This window comes from Pogona vitticeps, chromosome 6 (assembly GCF_051106095.1).
Source record: "Pogona vitticeps strain Pit_001003342236 chromosome 6, PviZW2.1, whole genome shotgun sequence".
Taxonomy (NCBI): Eukaryota; Metazoa; Chordata; class Lepidosauria; order Squamata; family Agamidae; genus Pogona; species Pogona vitticeps.
In genome coordinates, this window is record NC_135788.1 from 115,076,237 (window position 1) to 115,102,643 (window position 26,407).

Sequence of the window (26,407 nt, forward strand, 5' to 3'; positions counted from 1 at the left end):
GACCTAAGAGTTCCTCATGTTTGTTGTCACCCAATAATTCAAATGGAGAAAGATGCCCCAATTGGTTTTGTTTGGAAGATCATCAATCAGAATGTTATAGCAGTTCCTTTCCTTTCTTTCTCTGATGTCATGATGGCAGACCCTGTGAAACTCTCATTCCAGCATGATCCCTATGAACTACCAGCACGTCCTGGCCTTTCTGTTTGCCATTCATGAGATCAACAACGACAAGAAGCTGTTGCCAAATACCACACTGGGATCTGTCGTGGCTGATGATTTTTTCAGTGCATGGAGAGCTTGTAAGGCCACCCTCGATCTGCTTTTCAGATCACAGGGGAATGTGTTGAACTACTCCTGTGAGAAGGGGGCAAGGCTCCTGGCCGTCATCGGTGCCTTAACCTCCCCCAGCTCCATCCAGATGGCCAACGTCTTAAGCACCTACAAAGTGCCACAGGTATGTGCGTTTCATGTGCTGGCAGAGAGAAAGCCTTTAAGAAGGAGACGATAGGAGATTGTACTTGGAGAGGGGGTTGGTTATGCTTGGATCAGAAAGGGTGCCCCATTTGCAAATGGGAGAGAGAGAAGGAGAGAACTGCTCTTGTGTTGATACTGATCATCAGCTCCCTGTGTGTTTTGACTAGAGATTGCACACAGAAAGGGATCTACTCCCCTGTAGAGATGCTGCCAACTCAGCCTTGCTAGGGACTGCTTGGAACCAGCTGCCAAAGGCCCACCTTCTCTATAGCTTTGAGTAACCTTTGAACTGCAGCGCTGGAAGGGACCCGATGGATCCTCAAGTCCAGCCTCTTTCCGGGAAGCACAATCGGGAATTGAACTCCCAACCTCTGGCTCCGGAGCCAGAGATCTAAACCTCTGAGTAATCCAGCAGTTCTTGAGAAGTCCTTCACATGAGCACTTAGAATTCGAGAGTTTAGCTTTTTAGAAGTAAACCAAAGACATGGCTTTTTAGGCAGTCTTTCCCTCCTACTGTTTTCTTTTTAATATCTGTATTTTTATATCTTAGATTTTTGTATGTTATTGGTTTTATTGTTTTTAAATTTTGTTATGCCGCCCAGAGTAGAATGTCTGTCTTGATGGGTGGGGTATAAATCTAATAAAATAAATAAAATATATAAATCAAATAGAAAATCAATCATGTAGTTTTCCCACCAGCGTCTTTTCAAGCTTCTCTGCAAAAGACTTTCACATCATCAGTCATTCTTTCTGAAATCATACATTAGGTTTTTCACATGGTGGCATACAGGAAAATGATGTATTCGAAGTCAGAGCCTAGGTCCACCCAGTTATGGAGAATCGCACTGGCCCTCTCTGAGCTTCAGAGAAGGAGATGCGGGTGTTTAAAAATCATATGGAGATGGTAGGGCGTATATCTTCACTGTGGGGCTGCTCGGGCTGTGGGTGTGCACAACACGTGCTCCTCATAAAGCATAAAGTATTGTGTGTGAGAGAAAAGATGTTCCCTCTATCCACTCTATCCATCCCCTCCATAATTTTTTACATCTCAGTCATGACTACCTGGAATGTAATTAGCCTTCTTCACTACCGCCGCACACTGGGTGGACACTTTTCTTGAGCTGTCCACCAGCACACCAAGCTCTCTTTCAAGATCCGTCACAGACAGCTCAGAACCCATTAGCGAAAGTTTCAAATTTTTTGCCCCAGTTTGCATTACTTTACAAGTTCTTATATTGCAACGCATTTGCCATTTTGCTGCCTATTCTCCCAGTCTGGAGAGATCCTTCTGGAGCTCTTCACAATCCCTCCTGATCTTCACCACGCGGAAAAGTTTTCTGTCATCTGCAAATGTGGCCACCAGCACATGAATGATGACCCAATGATTTGTCATTTCTCGGACACAAATAATTTTTGTTATTCCCCTCTTGCTCTAGCTTTCCTACGGCTCTTTTGACCCTGTCTTGAGTGACCAAACCCAGTTCCCCTTTTTCTTCTGGATGATTCCAAATGAAGAACCTCAGTATGATGGGATTGTTGAGCTGCTCAAATATTTTGGGTGGAACTGGATTGGCCTCCTCCTGTCCAGTGATGGCACTGGGGAAGCGTTTCTCCGAACCCTCGGGCCAAGGCTCTTGCAGAACAACATCTGTGTTGCAGTGACTGAATTCCTTCCGATGGTGACAACTCACATTTCGAATGAGACAATTAATACACTCCTGGGTCTCCTGTTCTCTGCACTCCCGTTGCACCCACTCAATGTATGGCTCGTCCATGGAGATGGCCAATCTATGGACGGTTTACGAATAGTTCTATTCAGCTTGGAAATTGACCAGAATAGGCCAATGGAAAAAGTTTGGATTATAACAGCCCAGTGGGATTTCACCAGTGTTCTCCCTTCGGATCCATTCCCAGCAAAGTCCCTCAATGGCACCTTGTCCTTCTCCCTTCACTCCAATGTGGTGCCAGGATTTCAAGACTTTCTTGAGAGTTTGAACCCCTCTAAGACAAACGTTGTCTACTTCAAACTATTCTGGCAAACTGCATTCCTGTGCTCACTTCCAGCGTATGACTTGCCTTTTATAAGTAAATGCACTGGGGAAGAGAGTCTTGGGAGCCTCCCTCGGTCTGTGTTTGAGCTGAAAATGTCTGGGCAGAGCTACAGTATCTACAATGCGGTCTATGCTGTGGCACATGCTCTTCACGCCATGTCCTCACCCATAGCAAAACAGAGAGCCATGAGGACTAGAGACAGAGAGGGTCGTTTGGCTGGTCAACCTTGGCAGGTAAGATAGGCTTCCTCCAGGCTGCAGACAAAGAGTAAGGAGCTTCCTTGTGCACAGATAGAGAAATTTCGTATAATATACCTTGAAGAAATAGTAGCGGCAAGTAATGAGAGTTCTAGCATTTATCCCACAATTTAACTCCCTATTTCTTCCAGAACATGGTGAAGTGGCACCACATTGTCTTTCTGAGGATTATTTGTTTAAAGAACATTTAAAGAGGCTTTTCCACACATGGTAGAATTCTATTTTTCAATGAGGCCTGAGGATTTAAGAAGTGGTAAAAACATGTTGACTCTTCTGTCCAGGGCCCCTCTGTTAGGGGAAAGGTGGGGTATAAAATAAAATAAAATATAGTTGATGAGATGAAATACTAGGTCCACTTACACAGACCTGTGATAGAATTCGACAGACTGAGAAATCCTGCACTTTCTGTGGCCCTAATAATGTTCTAACTCTCATATGGACTTCATGGAAGCATTTACAGCCAACATTGACTTTTGGGTCACTACTAAGGATCTATGGTTTGTACCAACGTCTGGATAGTGGGTAGACTGGTGCACTGGGATTGTGGAGACGAGTGTTCAAATTCCACTCTGGAGCTGTGGAACAGGTAAAACCATTGGGTTGTTGTCCTGGCAAAACCACTTCTTAGACATCTCCCTTACCTTGGAAGCCTTCTGAGGTTCTGACTTGATGGTCCGTATCTAACTGATGATACAGGAGACCAGAGCAGAACTATCCCATTATTGTGGTTTGTCTTTTCCATTTTGGTGTTGCTGCAATCTTCCTTCAATTCCAAGACATTAATTCATGTCAGGGGAGGTGATGTGTAACCCCCTGGATGTCACTGAACAGTGCTTGTCATGAGAATTGAAAACCAGGCATTCCTCTAAAGGTAGTGTAAATGGCAGTCCTCATCCTCCCCAATTTCCCCTCACCGTCACCCAGTCATGTAGGTTGGGTTGAAAGATTGTTTCAGCTATGAATGAGGCCAACTGTTGAGTTTCCTGGTTGAGATTGGATTTGAGCCCAGGGTCTCCAGGTCATCCAACACGTGTCCTGCTGACGATTGTAACTTCAGGGTATCTCCTTAGCTCTATACTGTAGCTCAAACATCCTTGTTCTACTCCCGGGTCTTGAGCACAACTTGAATGCTGTCCATTTCAAAGATGGTACTTTGGCAGTGGAACCTCTTGGTTCAATGGATTTTCTGTGGAAGAAATCCAGCCCGGAGGTGGCGGTTGAGTCCTTTCCATGCAACAGAACATTCTTGTTCCACACATCTGGCTGCTTCTTCCTTCTGAAAAGACACACTCATGGGACTTCACATTGATTAATATTAATAGAGTCATTAAAACAGTTTTGATGGATGAAAACTTACATTTACTGAAATTCCAGAAAGATAATTCCAACCCTTTCTCTTACCATGTGCACTAGAAGCAGCTTTCTCTCCCTAAATGTAGCTTCACTTTTTCCTGAGAAACGTCCGCTTCAACAACAGTGCTGGGGATGAAATCTTTTTCAACGAGAACGGGGACCTGGAATTTGGGTACGACGTCAACAACTTGGTGACCTTCCCCAATCGGTCCTTCCGGAGAGTGCGTGTTGGTTGGATCGATCCTCATGGTCCTGATGGAAAGAAGTTCACCATTAATGGAGGTGCCGTTGTTTGGAATCCCAAGTTCAATCAGGTGTCCATTCCTTTGTGGAAGGCTTCAAGCCACCAGATCCTCTCTGATGTTTAGAAATCAACCCCATGATTTAAGCATTACCACACTGGGTTTGAGATGAAGAGGTTGCACTGAGATCTCATAAGAAGGGATAGATGTCCAGAGTTCTTGGCCATGAGGAGGGCTCACCCATAGCATATTTGATGGGGCTTGGAAAGGCAAGAAGGCGCAATGGAAATGAGGAATGGAAACCTGGGGAAAATCGGCATTGGGTTCCATTTCAAAGATGTGTGCTCTTAGGTCTTTAATGGAACTTCTTTAGGGGATTTGGACAAGCATTGGTCAAATTTGGTTAAATTAAGGTTCCTGCATTGATAAGGGAAAGAGACTTGATGGGCTAATGGTTCCCTTCCAACACCATTATTCTATGTACTCAGATAAACACAGACATGGCCTCACAAATCTCTCCTCCTTCTCTTTCTTCAGAATTCAAATTGCATTTTCTTTTCATGTTTGTCCCCTGGTCCATGTTGCCGTTTATGATCAGGGAGATTATTTTTTTTCCTGTTCACCCACAGCTGAAAAAGAAATTGGCAGTCTCAGATGGAAGCACCCTGCAATTGTCATCGTGAACTCGTGGAAATGATCCTATTTCCCTTAACCTCCCTCTTTTCCTCTTGGATGTCCTCGTAGACAGCTCCTCGTGCCGCCTGTGTGGAGAGCTGCCAGCCCGGTTACAGTAAGGCTGTCCAGCAGGGGAAGCCAGTCTGTTGTTACCAATGCGTTCGGTGCCCAGAAGGCAGAATTTCCATCCATGCTGGTAATTGGAAAAAGGGGCAGCTTCAATGAGGACAGAGTGAGACGGGGTCCCTGCTTTTTAATATTGGTCACATACCAACCCTTTTTCACTAAGATGGTTGCAAGGAGGGATGTCCAGAGATCTATGGCTTCCTCTGGGCCCCAGTAAAGGAGCCTAGGCAGGAGTCCTTCTGGATGACATGCCAAGTCAATCCCTCTCTGGTTCTGTAGATTTCCATTTTGGTGTGTTTTTTTTTTTTTAAAAAAGGGAGTGCAAGTGGCTTTGGACTGGGATTCAAGAAGGCTACACAGCACCCTGAATTTTTAGGGGTGCGGAAGTTGGGAGGGTTTTATTTATCTCTAGTAGAACCAATTCCCTTTCGAGGTGGTGAGCATCAGAATGCTGGAAGAATTTGGGGGGTGGGTGGAAACTAGACAACTAATCTAGAGGTTCTTCAGAATCCCCTGGACTGCAAAGAGAAAAAACCTATCCATTCTAAAGGAAATCAACCCTGAGTGCTCACTGGAAGGACAGATCCTGAAGCTGAGGCTTTAATACTTTGGCTATCTCACGAGAATAGAAGACTCCCTGGAAAAGACCCAGATGTTAGGAAAGTGTGAAGGAAAGAGAAGGAGGCGGCAGAGTATGAGATGGTCGGACAGTGTCATAGAAGTGACCAACATGAATCCGACCCATCTTCGGGAGGCAGTGGAAGACAGGAGGGTCTGGCGTGCTCTTGTCCATGGGGTCACGAAGAGTCGGACACAACTTAACGACTAAACAATACAACCAATGGTCATGTATACTTTGGTTTGGATCCCTGCATTGAGCAGGGGTTTGGACTCCTTGGCCTTCTAGGTCTCTTCCAACTCAATTCTTCTAGGATTCTGTGCCCTTCTCCTACCTGGCCTGGGTTGTTTCCCGGAGGGTTAGTAACTGGGAAAGCTTCCTGTGAGCCTCTTCTCCCAACACCTCTGAGCTCCTTGGTGCTTCAGGGAGAACAAAGCAAGCAGGTGGAGAAGCAAGGGAAAAAGTAGATGTCGGAATGCAAATCCAAAAGAAAGAAACCTTCCAGTTCACCCTTTGAAGAAAACCTTTCTTTCAAAGTGTCTTTTGTTTCTAAGCATTTGAAATGAATTTGCCTTCCTTTGCGAGAGGAAACATTTTTGAACAGTTGTGGTTTTCTTTCTGGATTTTAGATGCAGATCGATGTGAGAAGTGCTACGAAGATCGGTATCCAAACCAGGGCCAGGATCACTGCCTCTTGAAAAGTGTGGCTTACTTGTCCTACAGAGAACCTTTGGGAGCAACTTTGGGGTGTTGTGCCTTTTTGTTATCTGGACTGACCGTTCTGGTGATGGGGGTCTTCCTTCACTCCCGGCACACTCCCCTTGTCAAGGCCAACAACTGGAAGCTCACCTGTGTCCTGCTCTCCTCTCTCTTCCTGGGCTTCCTCTGCCCCTTCCTCTTCATCGGCTGGCCTGGGAAGATCTCCTGCCTTCTGAGGCAAACCACCTTTGGCATCATCTTCACTGTGGCTGTTTCTTGTGTTTTGGCTAAAACCGTCACGGTGGTTCTGGCCTTCATGGCCACCAAACCTGGAAGCAGGGCCAGGATGTGGGTGGGAAATAGGTTGGGAGTATCCCTGGTGGTTCTCGGTTCACTTATTCAAAGTGGCATCTGCATCGTGTGGCTGGCGACCTCACCCCCTTTCCCAGAGTTTGACAGGAACTCTCAAGTGGACCAGATCATCGTGCAGTGCAATGAAGGCTCAGACAGGATGTTCTACCTTGTCTTGGGTTACATGGTCCTTCTGGCCATCATCAGCTTCATCGTGGCTTTCTTTGCCAGAAGATTGCCCGATAGTTTCAATGAAGCCAAGCTGCTCACCTTCAGCATGTTGGTGTTTTGCAGTGTGTGGGTCTCCTTTGTGCCCACCTACTTGAGCACCAAAGGGAAATACATGGTGGCCGTGGAGATCTTCTCCATCTTGGCTTCCAACCTTGGTCTACTGGGCTGTATCTTCTTCCCCAAATGCTACATTATAATTCTGAGACCAGAACTCAACACCAGAGAGCAATTAGTAAGAAAAAAGTAAGGCTGACAGTGGTTTATTTGGGCTCTTTAGTTCCTTGACCTATTTCTTTTTCATACAGTCCTACAGTAGTTGTTAAAGAAAAGATACAAAGATTGAGACTGCATAGACGTTAGGAATGTCCTTCCCCCTCCAGTATGCGAGCCACAGACAACTCTTTTGCAGTGTGGTTGTCCAACTAGCATCTCGTCCTTCATTTCTTCTTAAAAAAGGATGCAAGGCCACGGACATCCTTGGAGTCAATCCTTTTGGGGCTTGATAGGATAAAAGCAGGACTTTGAATTGTGCTGGGAAGCAGATGAACAACCAGCAGAGCTGTTGGCAGAGGTGATTATGTGGCCTTGTAACCAAGGCCCGGTTATCTATTTGGCTGCCGTGGTTCTGAACACTTTTCAGAGGCAGGCCCACCTGGTAAGAAGGGATCAAGTGCCAAAGAAAAGTAGCACTTTATAAGGAAGACTCAACAATCCTTAGAGATCAGCCGCTCTGCGCATGAGAAACTAACTGCTTTGCTGAGATGTGAGAAATTGCAACCCATGCAACTAGTCCTCAAGGACCAACGAACGGCTGCATACTTTTGTTTCCTTTTTAGAACTGTATAAAAACTTGAACCCTGTTGATCTCAGGGTTTCTACTCTGCTGGGCACCTGAGTGTGCACTTATTTTATCTGAATAAACCTGTTGCCCTTCCCACCAAGAAACTGCCCGCTTATCATTATTGCTTGGGCCTTAGCTTCATAGATTTAGCTGTGACACCATGGAGTGAGTTAGAGGAACTGAGCCAGGAGATCATTAAAAAGGCAAGTGTTTCTGTGCCAAAGTCAAAGTCCTGGTTCTGACCTCTAAAGGTCTAAATCATAGATCAGCGAACAGGGGTAAATTACCCCAAATTGAGTAAAAGTGAAAATCCTGGCGGTAATGAGCAGACTGCTACCCCCCTCCCTCCCTCCCTTCCACCCCCACCCTCTGCAGCCAAACATCAGATTGTAAGCCACCTCTCTCTGGTACTTCCTTCATTGCAGCAAGGCACTTCTAAATCCTCTGTTCTTTCAGGAGATTGGAGATAAGCTTCCCTAACTGGTTACAGCTGGGGATTAGCCCCGGGCAATCAATCAGTCCGGGGCTTCTGAATGACTGCTTCCTCTAGAAATGACTGCAAACAAGCAGGAGGAGCGAGAGGATCAAGGAGCAAGCAAGGGAAAGGAGGGAAGAAAGGTGCGAGAGACTGAGGACTTCATCAAGCTTATTTAAATGTACAAAATGGAGGGAGGGAGGAAATGGAGGGAGGGAGGAAATGGAGGGAGGGTGGGTGGATGGATGGATGTGTGTTTGTATGTGTGTGTGTGTGTGTGTGTCTAAGAGAGAGACTACTCAAAACTGTGAAAATGAACAGGCAGGCAAGCAAAAGAGAAACTGAATTAAGGCGGGGGAAGGGTGGTTGGTTGGTTGGTTGGTTGGTTGGTTGGTTGGTTGGTTGGTTGGTTGGTTGGTTGGTTGGTTGGTTGGTTGGTTTATTTATTTATTTATTTATTTATTTATTTATTTATTTATTTATTTATTTATTTATTTATTTATTTATTTATTTATTTAGCTTATATGCCGCCCACATTACCTGAAGATCTCTGGGCGGTTTACAAGATTTAAAATACAATAAAAAGGCAAAATAAAAGGGCAAAATAATTAAAATGCAGTTAAAAGCCTTTTGGAACAGGAAGGTTTTGACCTGGTGCCGAAATGTCATCAGCGTCGGCAGCAGACGAATCTCAGTCATTGAGGGCATTCCATAGTCTGGGGGCAGCTGCCGAAAAGGCCCTTTCTCTACAAGCCCTCCCTCTTATCTCCTTAAGGCACTGCTCTTTCAAAAGAGCCCCCTGGTTAGATCTTAACTGCTGGGTAGGTTCATATGGAAGGAGTCGGTCCTTCAGGTATCCAGGGCCCAAGCCGTTTAGGGTTTGATATGTCAAAAGAAGCACTTTGAATTTGGCCCGGGCAGCAACTGGTAGCCAATGTAACTTAAACAGAATCAGCTTGATATGTTCCCTAGCGGCCCCACCACTCACCACCCGCGCAGCTCGATTCTGGATCAGCTGCAGTCGCCGGACCATCTTCAAAGGCAGCCCCACGTAGAGCGCATTGCAGTAATCTATGCGAGATGTTACCAGTGCCTGTGTAACTGTCATGAGACTCTGCTCGTCCAGGTAGGGCTGTAGCTGGTATAATTTCCGCAGCTGAAGGAAGGCGCCTCTGGCCACCGAGTCCACTTGGGCTTCCAGAGTTAGACTAGGGTCCAGGAGCACCCTCTGGGGGAGTGTAACCACATTCAGGGCAGGGAAATGGCCCTCCGACCTGTTCGGCGAAGCACTCACTAACAGCACTTCTGTCTTGTCTGGATTGAGTCTCAATGTATTAACCCTCATCCAGTCCATTATCAGGACCAGACACGAGTTCAGCACAGAAACCGCCTCACCTGGATTGGTGGGGAATGAGAGGTAGAGCTGAGTATCGTCAGCAGATTGCTGACTCCTCAGCCCAAACCTCCTGATGACCTCTCCCAGCGGTTTCATGCAGATGTTAAACAGAATGGGGGACAGTATTGAGCCCTGAGGAACCCCATGACATAAACGCCATGGGGCAGAGCAACTATCTCCCAGCACCACCCTCTGGACACGGTCAGCCAGGAAGGAGCGGAACCACCGTAAAGCAGTGCCCCCAACTCCCAACCCAGCCAGCCTATCCAGAAGAACACCATGGTCGATGGTGTCAAAAGCCACTGAGAGGTCCAGGAGTATCAACAGGGTCACACTCCCCCTGTCTCTCTCCTGGCAAAGGTCATCGTACAGGGCGAACAAGGCAGTTTCCGTACCAAAACCAGGCCTGAAACCTGATTGAAATGGATCCAGAAAATCCGTTTCATTCAGCAGCACCTGGAGTTGCCCAGCCACTGTCTAAGGTGCTGTCTAGGTTTATCATTGCTTTCCTTCCAAGAAGCAGGCGTCTTTGAATTTCGTAGCTGCTGTCACCCTCTGCAGTGATCATGGAGCCCAAGAAAGTAAAATCTGTCACTGCCTCCATATCTTCCCCTTGTTATTGCCAGGAGGTGATGGGACCAGTGGCCATGATCTTCCTTTTTTTGATGTTGAGCTTCCGACCATTTTTTGCACTCTCCTCTTTCACCCTCTTTAAGAGCTTCTTTAAATCCTCCTCACTTTCTGCCATGCTTTTGAGTAGTCAATGAAGCAGTAGTAGATGTTTTTCTTGAACTCTCTGGCTTTCTCCATAACCCAGTGCATGTTAGCAATTTGGTCTCTAGTTCCTCTGCCCCTTCGAAATGCAGCTTGTACTGTACTTCTGGGAGTTCTTGGTCCACATACTGCTGAAGCCTGCCTTGTAGGATTTTGAGCATAATCATGCTAGCGTGTGAAATGAGTGCAATTGTGTGGTAGTTAGAGCATTCTTTGGCACTTCCCTTCTTTGGGATTGGGATGTAGACTGATCGTTTCCAATACTCTGACCACTGTTGAGTTTTCCATTGATGATGATAAAAAAAGCACACTAGTCCTTTGATAACGGGCTGTGGCACCAGGGTGGGTGACATAACCTTTAGCCTGGTTTGTTCCTTTTTGCACACCGCACATAGAATGATTAAAGTGGTAGGGATTGTCCCCCCCCCCCCCCAATTCTGTGTTGGCTGTCTCTAGCAAGCATGCCATTGCTAGCACCACTCTGGCAGTCACAGATGATGATTAAATCCTCTGTGAGCTAGCAAAAATTGAATGCATTTTGCTAGGCACGCTGGACACCTTACTACTCCCTATACCACACCATGGCTGGAGTGCAATGTGTTCCAGCCAAAATAGTGCACATCTTTATCAAATTTGGTGCATCCTGCTAGTTTGGTACACAGTCTGTGTTGATTCAATAATATTTTTAAATCAAATAATGTATGATTTCCTTCCTTTCGAATCAAGGGGGTAATGTTGGTGTATATCAATTTTGGGGGGTATAAAAGGTAAAAAAGTTCCCTGACCCCTGGCCTAAATGGTTTGGGTCCGGGGACGGCATCGTGACTGTGCAGGGCGGAGAGAAGGAGGCAGGAATATGGTGGGGGCTTTTTCTGCACACTGGAGTAGATAGTGCCAAATTTCAAGTCTAATCCCAGGCTAGTCCTGAGCTCCAGATACAAAAAAATACAAACATCTGCTCACAGGAGAATTTTTTTAAATAACAGAATCAAGTTTGAATGTTTCCCACTGTCGCCGTGTGGTTCAGAACCACATAGAGCATAAGGTTAGCAGCTCAGCATCCTCGTCTACTGCAAGGGGTTTTCGAAGAAGCTCCGAGACCACAGGTTGAGGTGTTACAAGATCATTGGACTCAATTCCAGGGATGTTATGAGGCGAGGCCTTGTGATGCCCCAGGGACAGGTCAGACTATAATTGGGAGCCACCCCAGGTTCCATGCTGTCTTGGGACCAAGGAACAGATTTTATCCTCCATTGGGTACCACTTCTACCGAGTTGAGTTTTCATCCTTCAGACCAGGCAACCCTAATGGGACCTGCTATCTCATGTTGGGGACTCCATTCACCCCCCTTTTTTGGGTCCTGAAGGATCAAATCAAAGTTTTAAAGCATGGAGGATAGGGTATCCTTTGTATATATGTTGCAACTTTACAAAGATACCATAGCTCATGAGCACAATAAACAACTATTTACTGATTAAGCTTCACTTCCGGTTTCCTTGCTCTGTAGCATTTCCTGTACGACGAGACAACATCTAAGTCTGGACTTTGCATTCAGTAAATGTTATTGGAACTCAACACGATGAGTCACTCTGTTTCTTGAGCTTGGTTGTTTGTCCAAGACCTCCTTTGTCAAATCCCCCAGTTTCTTCTCATTTGCAATGGGAGACCCATGAACCAGCATGCATTGGATCTCAAAAGGGTGTGATCCTGAGCTTTTGGATGGATTTCATTCCCTCTATGCTGGAACTAATAGTAGGATCCCAAATCAAGCAACATGTTTCCTCTGGTTTTCCCTGGCTGACCAGGGCCTTGGGGTTCCGGAAATCCTCTGCCCTACAATTAGCCCAACCATTATGTTTGACACCTGCTTCCTTTTTTCAAAATTTACAGGCCCCCTGGGCCCCTTAGCAGAAGTGAGCACAACAAGTTGTTCTCCTACCCTGCTAATATATAGTCTTGTCTCCTTCTTCCTGTGAGTAAACCCTGTGGAATTTTACAGCCCGTGGGCTCCACTTCAAGGCAATGCTTGGTTTGAAGAAATAGAGAATGAGTAGTTGATTCAGGGTGAAACTTTTTTTTCATTGAAGCTTGATGAACAGAGCAAAGCAAGCTTGATTCAGCTTTTAGGTTGAAGTCTACATTTCGAACCTCTCTTTTGTCTTCAATGAGTTGTTTCTTGTGTTGTCTAAGGAAGGGCATTGAACTCACAAGCTTGGGAATTATCAGTTAGGTGACAATGCGGGTTGACTTTTCCAACTGGGGCCATTTTGTGCTGGCATTCAGGTTAGTCTTCTTCTTCTTCTTCCTCCTCTTCCTTGTCTTTCCTCATACGTCCAACAAAAGTTTGAACACCCTCAGATATAGGAGAGAACCAGATGCTCCATATACTCTCCCTTCCTCTAGAGAAGATGTTCTCATTGGAGAAACTGTGTCTGTTTTCTTTCCTGAAATGCCTTCACTCCAGTACAAGGTGCGTCCAGAAACCTCACCAAGAGGAATGTAAGTACCTGTTTATTGTTTGAAGGGTCTGTACTGGATTGGTCATGGTGCAAAAGCACTCTGCCTAAATTATCTGGCTTTCGACTGAGTGCTTTTTCACCAACCCATGGGCTTTCAAAATGTTGTTACTTAAAAGAATCAAAAGAATTGCACAGACTGGCTGGTTGATTCAATCTGGACCAAGAAAGAACGTCACTCAAGCAAGTAGCCAAGGGCTCCTCCAGGACATTTCCTCCCATTGTGCACACCCCATAATATTCTGCATGAAGAAGCCCAAACATACTATCCATTGAAAGATCCCACCTCTACTTCCCCACCCCAGTTCTCTGTCCTTGTTTCAATACTGTCTTAAGCAGCCCAGGTTTGTTCCACTGTCCTACACCACACACAAAAAGCAGTGGAGTCTGCTAAGGACTAGAGACTTGTCCCCCAACCTTAATGAAAAACACGGAAATCAGAGCTGCTAATAGTGTAACAGGGACATATCTAAAATCTGGGCAAACCCATTCAACTAGGCCATATTGTATCTCAAAGTTTTCATTCCTTTCTGGTTATTTTTCATATTGTTACCCGCTAAAAAATTCCCCCATTCACATTGAGGGGATCCCAACAATATGATGGCATAGTCCACATTTCTGCAGAGGGTCACATTCACAGCATGATGTCTTGGACGGGTGCCGTGGACTCTTACCAATAGAAATTTAGTATCCCCTAGAACACTTTAATTAGGTGTGAATGTTCCCCAGAGGCGATACTAGGAGTTGTTGGTCACTTAGCAGAATGTTTGAGATCAACCACTAAAGTGATCAAAGGAGAGTGAATGGGTTTGAGATCAGTGAAGTGACCTAAGGGTTCCTCATGTTTGTTGTCACAAAACAAGTATCCTGTCTAGTTCCACGAGAGGGACAAATAAAACATTCGCCCAATAATTCAGATGGAGAAAGATGCCCAAATCAGGTTTGCTTGGAAGATCATCAATCAGAATGTTATAGCAGTTCCTTTCCTTTCTTTCTCTGATGTCACGATGTAAGACCCTGTGAAACTCTCTTTCCAGCATGATCCCTAAAAACTACCAGCATGTCCTGGCCTTTCTGTTTGCCATTCATGAGATCAACAAGGACAACACGCTGTTGCCAAATACCACACTGGGATCTGTCGTGGCTGATGACTTTTTCAGTGCCTGGAGAGCCTGTAAGGCCACCCTCGATCTGCTTTTCAGATCACAGGGGAATGTGTTGAACTACTCCTGTGAGAAGGGGGCAAGGCTCCTGGCCGTCATCGGTGCCTTAACCTCCCCCAGCTCCATCCAGATGGCCAACGTCTTAAGCACCTACAAAGTGCCACAGGTATGTCATTTCATGTGTGGGCAGAGAGAAAGCCTTTAAGAAGGAGATGATGGGAGATTGTACTTGAAGAGGTGGTTGGTTATGCTTGGATCAGAAAGGGTGCCCCATTTGCAAATGGGAGAGAGAGTAAGAGAGAGCTGCTCTTGTGTTGATACTCATCATCAGCTCCCTGTGTGTTTTGACTATAGATTGCACACAGAAAGGGATCTACTCCCCTGTAGAGATGCTGCCAACTCATCCTTGCTAGGGACTGCTTGGAATCAGCTGCCAAAGGCCCACCTTCTCTATAGCTTTGAGTAACCTTTGAACTGCAGAGCTGGAAGGGACCCGATGGATCCTCAAGTCCAGCCTCTTTCCGGGAAGCACAATGGGGATTAGAACTCCCAACCTCTGGCTCCGGAGCCAGAGATCTAAACCATTGAGTAATCCAGTAGTTCTCGAGAAGTCCTTCACATGAGCACTAGAATTCGAGAGTTTAGCTTTTTAGAAGTAAAGTAAAGATATAGGTTTTTAGGCTGACTTTCCCTCTGGCTGTATTTTTAATATCTGCATTTATATATCTTGGATTTTTGTATGTTATTGGTTTTATTGTTTTTAAATTTTGTTATGCCGCCCAGAGTAGACTGTCTGTCTTGATGGGTGGGGTATAAATCTAATAAAATAAATAAAATATATAAATAAAATAGAAAATCAATCATGTAGTTTTCCCACCAGCTTCTTTTCAAGCTTCTCTGCCAAAGACTTTCACATCATTAGTCATTCTTTCTGAAATCATACATTAGGTTTTTCACATGGTGGCATACAGGAAAATGATGTATTCAAAGTCAGAGCCTAGTGTTACATACAGCACTGATGTTACCTGTCTGTCATGGGTTTGGAGGGAAAGTTCCATCCTATGGGGAGTGGAAGGCGGGACATCAGGAGGAGGGGCTGTACTGTATATATATGTGGAGCGTGTGTGGAGAAGGTGGGAGAAGCTGGAGAAGAGCTGAGAGAAGAAGCTTGAGTGAGAGTCTGTGTGTCAGACAGGGTACTACTGTGTGTCAGTCAGTACCAACCTGATAGGTTCAGGTGTCTGTAGGGTTAGCCAGAACTGATAGGTTCAGGGTCTGTGCTTCAAGTTAAGTGTTCTGTGTGAACCAAACTGTGTGTATGTATGATTGAGACTAAGCCACGTTACTGTATCTTATTCACCTGATCATTTTATTTTTCCCTGTGTGTTATTTAATAAACCTTGTTCTTTTATTTGTTAAAAATCCATCCCTGGTCTGTGTGACTTCTTATAGGGAATGGTTGGTGGCAGCTTAGTGAAACTGTGGCATATCCCAGTAGGTCTGGGTTTGTCACATTGATTGGTGTCCAGCGTGTGGGATACGACTGGTCCAGTTGTCCAGTGGTCCAGCAAAGCCTTGGCAAGAGTGCCCAGAGCAAGGGGGGTCTAGTCAGGGACAATCTGAGAGCACGTAGGTAATCTTCTAGGTGTACCTCACGGGGAGGTGCACTAATAGAAGAACGTGTAACCTCAGATTGGGGACTAGATTAGGGAGCTCTGAGGCAACTTGTTTTGGCGGGAAAAAAGCTGAGGCAAAAGTGTGTAGTAGCAGTGATCTAGCCTGCCTGCTGAGAGGCCTAGCAGAGGGGGGTAGACTCTGGCTCGCAACTGTTGCAAGTTAGTGCTGAAGAACAGCAGTAATCTGTAGAAAGCTGGTTCTGAGGCAAAAGGAAAAAAAAAAGTGGTCGCTTTATTCTGAGGCTTGACTTTTGAAAGCAGCCTGTTCTGGGGGGGGGATTATGCCCTTGACTCGAAGCCAAATGGCAGAAATGGGTGAAGTGAAAGACCCACAGGTGGACCAAGGTTCTGAGGATGAATTTGGCTCAGTGCAGGATGAGAGCACGGGAGAACAGAACCCAGAACTCAGAAAAATACTCCTAGCCCAACAGCATGAACTGAGGGTGAGGGAAATGGAGGAAGTGAGAGAACCACAGGGAGACCTAAGAAACTTTAAGTTATCTCTAGAACATGAATTCAGAATGAAAGAACTAGAGAAGGAGGAACAAATTGAACAGCTTAAAATGAGAGGAAGAGAAAGAGCTGAAATCAGTCAGGCAGAGGCAGATGCCAAGGAAAGGGGAATGGCCATGAGGATAAAAGAGATGGAACTGAAACACAGAATTAGAATGGCACAATTAGAATTAACATTCCTCAATAAGAGAAATAACAATTTATCAGTTGAAGAAATTTTGGAAAAAGAAAAGTATGAGGCTCAGGCCAGACAAAGTGAGCAAGATCTTGAAAAATATAATCAGCAAAAAGACATTAAATTAAAGGAAATCAGAGATAAGACTGAAGAAAAAGTAAAAGAGATAAAAGCTAGGGCTGAGGAAGAACTTTTACAGATCAGGGCTGAGTTTGAGGCTAAGCAAAAGGAGCTGGATTTGAGAATAAAAGAGAAGGAATTGCAGCTAGAAAAGAAACCAAAAGAAGGCACACAGGTTAAGGCACAACATCAAAACCTGAATTATTCTGAAGAAAACATGAGGGAAACATGGGACCCTAAGTACTCCAAAGGGTTAGTTCAGGGCCCGCCAAAAATGGGCGGCCATTCTGTTGATAAAACTTCTGGGCAGAGCCAGTCCAGGAACCAGATTTTGGAGGGAAAACCAAAACCAGAGGAGAAAGACTCCAAGTACAGCAGAAAATGTTATTTCTGTCAGGGAAAGGGCCATCTAATCTCAGGGTGTGAGAAATGGAAGCAGATAAAGGGAAATGTGCCTCAGGATTTGAGTGGAACCAAGCCAAAAGCTGTGTTCTGTGTCCAGAAAGAGCAAAGCCCCTTGTCACTGAGGGAGCCTGTTGCCATGGCTACTCAATCTGGAACAGTTACATCTGCTGATCAGGCTGAGGAAAATGGTCCTCTTGTGGAGGTCAAGCGCTGCTTGCTCGTGAGAACAGATTCTCAGTTGTTTGAAACAGCAGGGGTGGACGTAGGAATACTTGACCATCAGTATCGGGGGTTGAGGGACACTTGTTCCCAGGTGACCCTGTGCCATCCAGATATTATTCCTAGGGAATATATAATCCCAAATGAGAGCATGAAGGTGGCAGGGATTGAGGGGCAGGTGATCTCACTGCCAGTAGCGGAGGTACCTGTGAACTTTCAAGGCTGGAGGGGAGTTTGGCGGCTAGCGATTTCATCGACTCTGCCAGCAGCCGTGCTCGTGGGAAATGACCTGGCTGAACATGTGAAACGGGTGCTAGTGATTACACGTTCACAAGCCACCACAGGGACAGTTCAGGGGGGTAATGATGAGCCAGAGACGGAAGCAGAGGGGAGTTCAGAAGCTGTGGTGGAAACCTTAACCACAGACAGCAGATTTGGACAAGAGCAAAAGGCAGACGCCACTCTCCAAAAGTGTTTTGAACAGGTGACTGACGCCCAGCTAACACCTGAAACCCCAGTGAGATTTCTAGAGAAAAAGGGGATTTTGTATAGAGAGACCCTGAGGAATATCTCAAAAGGGGGAGATGGGATCCGAAGTCAGCTAGTGGTACCTGAAAAGTATCGCCCCATGATCTTACAAAGGGGGCACTCTGACATGTTTGCTGCGCACTTAGGGGTGAACAAAACACAGCAGAGAATCACACAGAATTTTTACTGGCCTGACATAGGGAAGCAGATCAGGGAGTTCTGTAAACAATGTGATGTGTGTCAAAGGCAGGGGAATAGCCGCGACAGGACCAAAGCAAAGTTGTGCCCTTTGCCTGTGATTGACACTCCGTTCAAATGCATAGGGGTGGATATTGTGGGACCTTTGCCCAAGGCCACAAAGAGAGGGAACAGGTTCATTCTCACCATTGTGGACCATGCCACGAGGTACCCTGAAGCCATACCCTTGACTAACATTGAAACTAACACAGTGGCAGATGCCTTGGTGGGGTATATGTCCAGGATGGGATTTGCCTCAGAAATAATCACAGATTTGGGAGCATCATTTACATCGAAGCTCATGAAACGCTTATGGCAAATCTGTGGAATTAAGCACAAGGAAACCACTGCCTATCACCCTGAAAGTAATGGGTTAACTGAGAAGTTCAATGGGACTCTAATGCGCATGATTAGGGCTTACTTGGCAGAGAATCCAAACAATTGGGACCAGAAGCTGCAATCCCTTTTGTTTGCTTATCGATCAGTGCCACAAGCCAGTACCGGGTTCAGTCCGTTTGAACTTTTATTTGGGAGAAGGGTGAAAGGGCCCCTTGATTTGATCAAACAAAATTGGGAGCAGATCACCCAGGATGACCCACAAGACGTTGTGACATATATAGACTCTTTAAGGAATGACCTAAAGAGAAACCTAGAGCTAGCAGCAGAGACCCTGCAAGCTCAAAAGGTCAGAAAGAAAGCTTGGGATGACCAGGAAGGCCGGGAGAGGCACTTTAACCCAGGGGAGGAAATGCTTTGGCCTAGGCCCTGCAAAGAGAACAAACTGCAGCTGGGTAGCCCAGAAATAAAATACTTGGGTCACATAGTAGGGGGAGGAGGGATAAAACCCCTCGAGGCCAAGATAGAAGCAGTTCGTGATTGGCCCAGACCCAACACCAAGAAAAAAGTCAAATCATTTCTTGGGTTGGTGGGCTACTACAGAAAGTTCATCCCGAGGTTTAGCGAGATTGCGGCTCCGCTGACCGATCTGACGAGGAAGAAGACTGATGACCGCATCCCGTGGACCAGCGACTGTGAGGAGGCGTTCCAGAGGTTGAAGGAGGCGCTCATCAACTATCCAGTGCTGCATGCTCCAGACTTCAACCGGGAGTTCTTCATCTACACCGATGCGTCTAACAGCGGGGTAGGAGCAGTTCTTTGCCAGGAAGATGAGAATGGTGACCAGCATCCAGTGTCCTACCTGAGTAGGAAACTCCAGAAAGGTGAGAGACATTTGGCAACCGTGGAGAAGGAGTGCCTGGCCATAGTCTACGCGATCCAGAAGGCCAAGCCTTACATCTGGGGAAGACATTTTGTTCTGTGCACTGACCATTCACCACTGCAATGGTTAAAGACAATGAAAACCCACAATAGCAAACTTATGAGGTGGGCTTTAAATCTGCAAGACTATGACTTTGAAGTGAAGGTGGTCAGAGGGTCAGTGAACTGTGTTGCTGACGCCTTGTCAAGAAGACCTGAAGAATGAAGACGGCGAAAGAAACATGGACTATGTATATATTTTGGTGACAAAAAGTTAAATGTACCTGTTTATTAAACATGATTGGTTTGTATGAATAAAGGTAACTTGATGTATTGTTAATGGTAAATGTTTAAATGCCTAATAGAGTGTAAGTATAAGTAAGTATGGTATTGTATGTATAACTGTTTTTGTGTGTTTTAACCAGGTTGTTTTTTGGAGAAAAGCACTTTAGCTTTCCCCCTACAAAACAACTTATAAAGAGGGGAGGTGTTACATACAGCACTGATGTTACCTGTCTGTCATGGGTTTGGAGGGAAAGTTCCATCCTATGGGGAGTGGAAGGCGGGACATCAGGAGGAGGGGCTGTACTGTATATATATGTGGAGCGTGTGTGGAGAAGGTGGGAGAAGCTGGAGAAGAGCTGAGAGAAGAAGCTTGAGTGAGAGTCTGTGTGTCAGACAGGGTACTACTGTGTGTCAGTCAGTACCAACCTGATAGGTTCAGGTGTCTGTAGGGTTAGCCAGAACTGATAGGTTCAGGGTCTGTGCTTCAAGTTAAGTGTTCTGTGTGAACCAAACTGTGTGTATGTATGATTGAGACTAAGCCACGTTACTGTATCTTATTCACCTGATCATTTTATTTTTCCCTGTGTGTTATTTAATAAACCTTGTTCTTTTATTTGTTAAAAATCCATCCCTGGTCTGTGTGACTTCTTATAGGGAATGGTTGGTGGCAGCTTAGTGAAACTGTGGCATATCCCAGTAGGTCTGGGTTTGTCACACCTAGGTCCACCCAGTTATAGAGAATAGCACTGGCCCTCTCTGAGCTTCAGACAAGGAGATGCGGGTGTTAAAAATCATATGGAGATGGGAGAGCGTATACCTTCACTGCCGGGCTGTTAGGGCTGTGGGTGTGCACAACAGGTGCTCCTCATAAAGCATAAAGTATTGTGTGTGAGGGAAAAGACGTTCCCTCTATCCACACTATCCATCCCCTCCATAATTTTTTACATCTCAGTCATGACTACCTGGCATGTAATTGGCCTTCTTCACTACTGCCGCACACTGGGTTGACACTTTTTTTGAGCTGTCCACCAGCACACCAAGCTCTCTTTCAAGATCCGTCACAGACAGCTCAGAACCCATTAGCGAAAGTTTCAAATTTTTTGCCCCAATGTGCATTACTTTACAAGTTCTTATACTGCAATGCATTTGCCATTTTGCTGGCCATTTCCCCAGTCCGGAGAGATCCTTCTGGAGGCTCTTCACAATCCCTCCTGATCTTCACCACGTAGAAAAGTTTTCTGTCATCTGCAAACCTAGCCACCAGTGCATGAATTATGACCCAATGATTTGTCATTTCTCGGACACAAATAACTTTTGTTATTCCCCTCTTGCTCTAGCTTTCCTACGGCTCTTTTGACCCTGTCTTGAGTGACCAAACCCAGTTCCCCTTTTTCTTCCGGATGATTCCAAATGAAGAACCTCAATACGATGGGATTGTTGAGCTGCTCAAATATTTTGGGTGGAACTGGATTGGCCTCCTCCTGTCCAGTGATGGCACTGGGGAAGCGTTTCTCCGAACCCTGAGGCCAAGGCTCTTGCAGAACAACATCTGTGTCTCAGTGACTGAATTCCTTCCAATGGTGATAACTCACATTTCGAACGAGACAATTGATACACTCCTGGGCCTCCTGTTCTCTGCACTCCTGTTGCACCCGCTCAATGTATGGCTTGTCCATGGAGATGGCCAATCTATGGACGGTTTACGAATACTTCTAATCAGCTTGGAAATTGACCAGAATCGGCCAATGGAAAAAGTTTGGATCATAACAGCCCAGTGGGATGTCACCAGTGTTCTCCCTTCAGATCCATTCCCAGCAAAGTCCCTCAATGGCACCTTGTCCTTCTCCCTTCACTCCAATGTGGTGCCAGGATTTCAAGATTTTCTTGAGAGTTTGAATCCCTATAAGTCAAACATTGTCTACTTCAAACTATTCTGGCAAACTGCATTCCTGTGCTCACTTCCAGCGTATGATTTGCCTTTTCTAAGTAAATGTACTGGGGAAGAGAGTCTTGGGCGCCTCTCTCGGTCCGTGTTTGAGCTGAAAATGTCTGGGCAGAGCTACAGTGTCTACAATGCGGTCTATGCTGTGGCACATGCTCTCCACGCCATGTCCTCACCCATAGCAAAACAGAGAGCCATGAGGACTAGAGACGGAGAGGGTCGTTTGGCTGGTCAACCTTGGCAGGTAAGTTAGGCTTCCTCCAGACTGCAGGCGAAGTGTAAGGAGTTTCCTTGTGCACAGATAGAGAAATTAATGTAATATGCCTTGAAGAAATATTAGCGGCAAGTAATGTGAGTTCTAGAATTTATCCCACAATTTAACTCCCTATTTCTTCCAGAACATAGTGAAGTGGCACCACCTGTTGTCTTTCTGAGGATTATTTGGTTAAAGAACATTTAAAGAGGCTTTCCACACATGGTAGAATCCTATTTTTCAATGAGGCCTGAGGATTTAAGAAGTGGTAAATAATGTTGATTCTTCTGTCCAGGGCCCCTCTATTAGGGGAAAGGTGGGGTATTAAATAAAAATAAAATGTAGTTGATGAGATGAAATACTATGTCCACTGACACAGACCACTTATAGAATTTGACAGACTGAGAAATCCTGCACTTTCTGTGGCCCTAATAATGTTCTTGCTCTCATATAGACTTCGTGGAAGCATTTATAGCCAACACTGAGTTTTGGGTCACTACTAAGTATCTATGGTTGGTACCCATTTCTGGATAGTGGGTAGACTGGTGCACTGGGATTGTGGAGACGAGTGTTCAAATTCCACTCTGGAGCTGTGGAACAGGTAAAACCATTGGGTCGTCGTCCTGGCAAAACCACTTCTTAGATATCTCTCTTACCTCGGAAGCCTTCTGAGGTTCTGACTTGATGGCCCGTATCTAACTGATGATACAGGAAACCAGAGCAGAACTATCCCATTATTGTGGTTTGTCTTTTCCATTTTGGTGTTGCTGTAATCTTCCTTCCATTCCAAGATATTAACTCAAGCCAGGGGAGGTGATGTGTAACCCCCTTGATGTCACTGAACAGTGCTTTTCATGAGAACTGAACACCAGGCATTCCTCTAAAGGTAGTGTAAATGGCCGTCCTCATCGTCCCCAGTTTCCCCTCACCGTTGCCCAGTCATGTAGGTTGGGATGAGAGATTGTTACAGCTATGAATGAGGTCAACTGTTGAGTTTCCTGGTTGAGATTGGATTTGAGCCCAGGGTCCCCAGGTCATCCAACACGTGGTATCTTCTTAGTTCTATAGCCCAAACATCCTTGTTCTACTCCCAGGTCTTGAGCACATCTTGAATGCTGTCCATTTCAAAGATGGATGTTTGGCAGTGGAATATATTGGCTCAATGGAATTTCTGGGGAAGAAATCCAACCCGGAGGTGGCAGCTGAGCCCTTCCCATGCAACAGAACATCCTTGTCTTTTAGTCCGGAAGTTCCACACATCAGGTCGCTTATTCCTTTTGAAAAGATACATTCGTGGGACTTCACATTGGTTAATATTAATAGAGACATTAAAACATTTTTGATGGATAAAAAGTTGCATTTACTGAAATTCCAGAAAGATAATTTCAACCCCTCTCTTACCATGTGCACTAGAAGCAGCTCTTTCTCTCCCTAAATGTAGCTTCACTTTTTCCTGAGAAACGTCCGCTTCAACAACAGTGCTGGGGATGAAATCTTTTTTAACGAGAACGGGGACCTGGAATTTGGGTATGACGTCAACAACTTGGTGACCTTCCCTAATCGGTCCTTCCGGAGAGTGCGTGTTGGTTGGATTGATCCTCATAGTCCTGATGGAAAGACGTTCACCATGAATGGAGGTGCCGTTGTGTGGAATCCCAAGTTCAATCAGGTGTCCATTCCTTTGTGGAAGGCTTCAAGCCACCAGATCCTCTCTGATGTTTAGAAATCAGCCTGATGATTTAAGCATTACTACACTGGGTTTGAGATGAAGAGGTTGCACTGAGATCTCATGAGAAGGGATAGATGTCCAGAGTTCTTGGCCATGAGGAGGGCTCACCCGTAGGGGCTCCATAGCATATTTGATGGGGCTTGGAAAGGCAAGAAGGGGCAATGGAAATGAGGAATGAAAACCTGGGGAAAATTGGAATTGGGTTCAATTCAAAGACGTGTGCTCTTAGGTCTTTAATGGAACTTCTTTAGGGGATTTGGACAAGCATTGGTCAAATTTGGTTAAATTAAGGTTCCTGCATCGATAAGGGAGAGAGACTTGATGGGCTAATGGTTGCCTTCCAACACCATTATTCTATGTACTCAGATACACACAGACATGGCCTCTCAAATCTATCCTTCTCCCTCTCTTTCTTCAGAATTCAAATTTCCCTTTCTATTTGTGTTTGTCCCATGGTCCTTGCTGCCATTTATGATCAGGGAGATTATTTTTTTCCTGTTCACCCACACCTGAAAAAGAAATTGGCAGTCTCAGATGGAAGCACCCTGCAATTGTCATCGTGAATTTGTGGAAATGAGCCTATTTCTCTTAACCTCCCTCTTTTCCTCTTGGATGTCCTCGTAGTCCGTTCCTCGTGCCGCCTGTGTGGAGAGCTGCCAGCCCGGTTACAGCAAGATTGTCCAGCAGGGGAAGCCAGTTTGTTGTTACCAATGCGCTCGGTGCCCGGAAGGCAGAATTTCCATCCATGCTGGTAATTGGAAAAGGGGGCAGCTTCAATGAGGACAGAGTGAGACGGGGTCCCTGCTTTTTAATATTGGTCACATACCAACCCTTTTTCACTAAGATGGTTGCTAGGAGGGATGTCCAGAGATCTATGGCTTACTCTGGGCCCCAGTAAAGGAGCCTAGGCAGGGGTCCTTCTGGATGACATGCCAAGTCAATCCCTCTCTGGTTCTGTAGATTTCCATTTTGGTGTGTTTTTTTTTAAAAAGGGAGGGTAAGTGGCTTTGGACTGGGATTCAAGAAGGCTACACAGCACCCTGAATTTTTAGGGGTGCGGAAGTTGGGAGGGTTTTATTTATCTCTAGTAGAACCAATTCCCTTTCGAGGTGGTGAGCATCAGAATGTTGGAAGCATTTGGGGGGGGGGAAACTAGACAACCAATCTAGAGGCTCTTCAGAATCCCCTGGAATGCAAAGAGAAAAAACCTATCCATTCTGAAGGAAATGAACCCTGAGTGCTCACTGGAAGGACAGATCCTGAAGCTGAGGCTTTAATACTTTGGCCATCTCGTGAAAAGTGAAGACTTCCTGGAAAAGACCCTGATGTTAGGAAAGTGTGAAGGAAAGAAAAGGAGGCGGCAGAGGATGAGATGGTTGGACAGTGTCATCAAAACTACCAACATGAATCCGACCCAACTCCGGGAGGCAGTGAAAGACAGGAGGGTCTGGCGTGCTCTGATCCATGGGGTCACGAGGAGTCGGACTAAACAACTAAACAACAACAACAACACAACCAATGGTCATGTATACTTTGGTTTGGATCCCTGCATTGAGCAGGGGTTTGGACTCCTTGGCCTTCTAGGTCTCTTCCAACTCAATTTTTCTAGGATTCTGTGCCCTTCTCCTACCTGGCTTGGGTTATTTCCCGGAGGTTTAGTAATTGGGAAAGCTTACTGTGAGCCTCTTCTCCCAACACCTCTGAGCTCCTTGGTGCTTCAGGGAGAACAAAGCAAGCAGGTGGAGATGCAAGGGAATAAGTAGATGTCGGAATGCAAATCCAAAAGAAAGAAACCTTCCAGTTCACCCTTTGAAGAGAACCTTTGTTTCAAAGTGTCTTTTGTTTCTAAGCATTTGAAATAAATTTGCCTTCCTTTGCAAGAGGAAACCTTTTTGAACAGTTGTGGTTTTCTTTCTGGATTTTAGATGCAGATCGATGTGAGAAGTGCTACGAAGATCGGTATCCAAACAAGGGCCAGGATTACTGCCTCTTGAAAAGAGTGTCTTACTTGTCCTACAGAGAACCTTTGGGAGCAACTTTGGGGTGTTGTGCCTTTTCGTTATCTGGACTGACCATTCTGGTGATGGGGGTCTTCCTTCACTCCCGGCACACTCCCCTTGTCAAGGCCAACAACTGGAACTTAACCTGTGTCCTGCTCTCCTCTCTCTTCCTGGGCTTCCTCTGCCCCTTCCTCTTCATCGGCTGGCCTGGGAAGATCTCCTGCCTGCTGAGGCAAACCACCTTTGGCATCATCTTCACTGTGGCTGTTTCTTGTATTTTGGCTAAAACCATCACGGTGGTTCTGGCCTTCATGGCCACCAAACCGGGAAGCAGGGCCAGGATGTGGGTGGGAAATAGGTTGGGAGTGTCCCTGGTGGTTCTCGGTTCACTTATTCAAAGTGGCATCTGCATCGTGTGGCTGGCGACCTCACCCCCTTTCCCAGAGTTTGACATGAAATCTCAAATGGACCAGATCATCGTGCAGTGCAATGAAGGCTCAGACAGGATGTTCTACCTTGTCTTAGGTTACATGGTCCTTCTGGCGATCACCAGCTTCATTTTGGCTTTCTTTGCCAGAAGATTGCCCGATAGTTTCAATGAAGCCAAGCTGCTCACCTTCAGCATGTTGGTGTTTTGCAGTGTGTGGGTGTCCTTTGTGCCCACCTATTTGAGCACCAAAGGGAAATACATGGTGGCCGTGGAGATCTTCTCCATCTTGGCTTCTAATCTTGGCTTACTGGGCTGTATCTTCTTCCCAAAATGCTATATTATAATCTTGAGACCAGACCTAAACACCAGAGAACAATTAGTAAGAAAAAAATAA

The 26,407-nt window shown here is 45.7% G+C and overlaps 2 protein-coding genes across 2 annotated transcripts; both read left to right on the forward strand.

The window, feature by feature from the left end:
* Nucleotides 1-163: 163 nt before the first annotated feature.
* Nucleotides 164-9,576, forward strand: LOC140708306 (vomeronasal type-2 receptor 26-like). The gene is made up of 5 exons (XM_078378780.1): nucleotides 164-454; nucleotides 1,911-2,153; nucleotides 4,223-4,357; nucleotides 5,123-5,168; nucleotides 6,428-9,576. Exons 1-5 carry the CDS (start codon nucleotides 164-166, stop codon nucleotides 7,324-7,326), a joined length of 1,614 nt encoding a protein of 537 aa, XP_078234906.1. The 3' UTR covers nucleotides 7,327-9,576.
* Nucleotides 9,577-12,801: 3,225 nt separating this feature from the next.
* LOC140708307 (vomeronasal type-2 receptor 26-like) lies at nucleotides 12,802-26,407 on the forward strand. Its single transcript, XM_078378781.1, has 6 exons — nucleotides 12,802-12,848; nucleotides 14,119-14,410; nucleotides 20,997-21,320; nucleotides 23,296-23,491; nucleotides 24,208-24,279; nucleotides 25,509-26,407. The coding sequence occupies exons 1-6, from the start codon at nucleotides 12,802-12,804 to the stop codon at nucleotides 26,405-26,407; spliced, it is 1,830 nt and encodes a 609-aa protein (XP_078234907.1).

Bases quoted from the DNA above. Each gene is read 5' to 3' on its own strand.
- LOC140708306 (XM_078378780.1), top strand. From the start codon at position 164: ATGATCCCTATGAACTACCAGCACGTCCTGGCCTTTCTGTTTGCCATT. The intron at 4,358-5,122 runs GTGCGTGTTGGT...ATGTCCTCGTAG, and splicing joins CCAATCGGTCCTTCCGGAGA to ACAGCTCCTCGTGCCGCCTG. The intron at 5,169-6,427 runs GTAAGGCTGTCC...TCTGGATTTTAG, and splicing joins GAGCTGCCAGCCCGGTTACA to ATGCAGATCGATGTGAGAAG.
- LOC140708307 (XM_078378781.1), top strand. From the start codon at position 12,802: ATGCGGGTTGACTTTTCCAACTGGGGCCATTTTGTGCTGGCATTCAG. The intron at 14,411-20,996 runs GTATGTCATTTC...CTCTTGCTCTAG, and splicing joins GCACCTACAAAGTGCCACAG to CTTTCCTACGGCTCTTTTGA. The intron at 24,280-25,508 runs GTTTGTTGTTAC...TCTGGATTTTAG, and splicing joins TTGTCCAGCAGGGGAAGCCA to ATGCAGATCGATGTGAGAAG.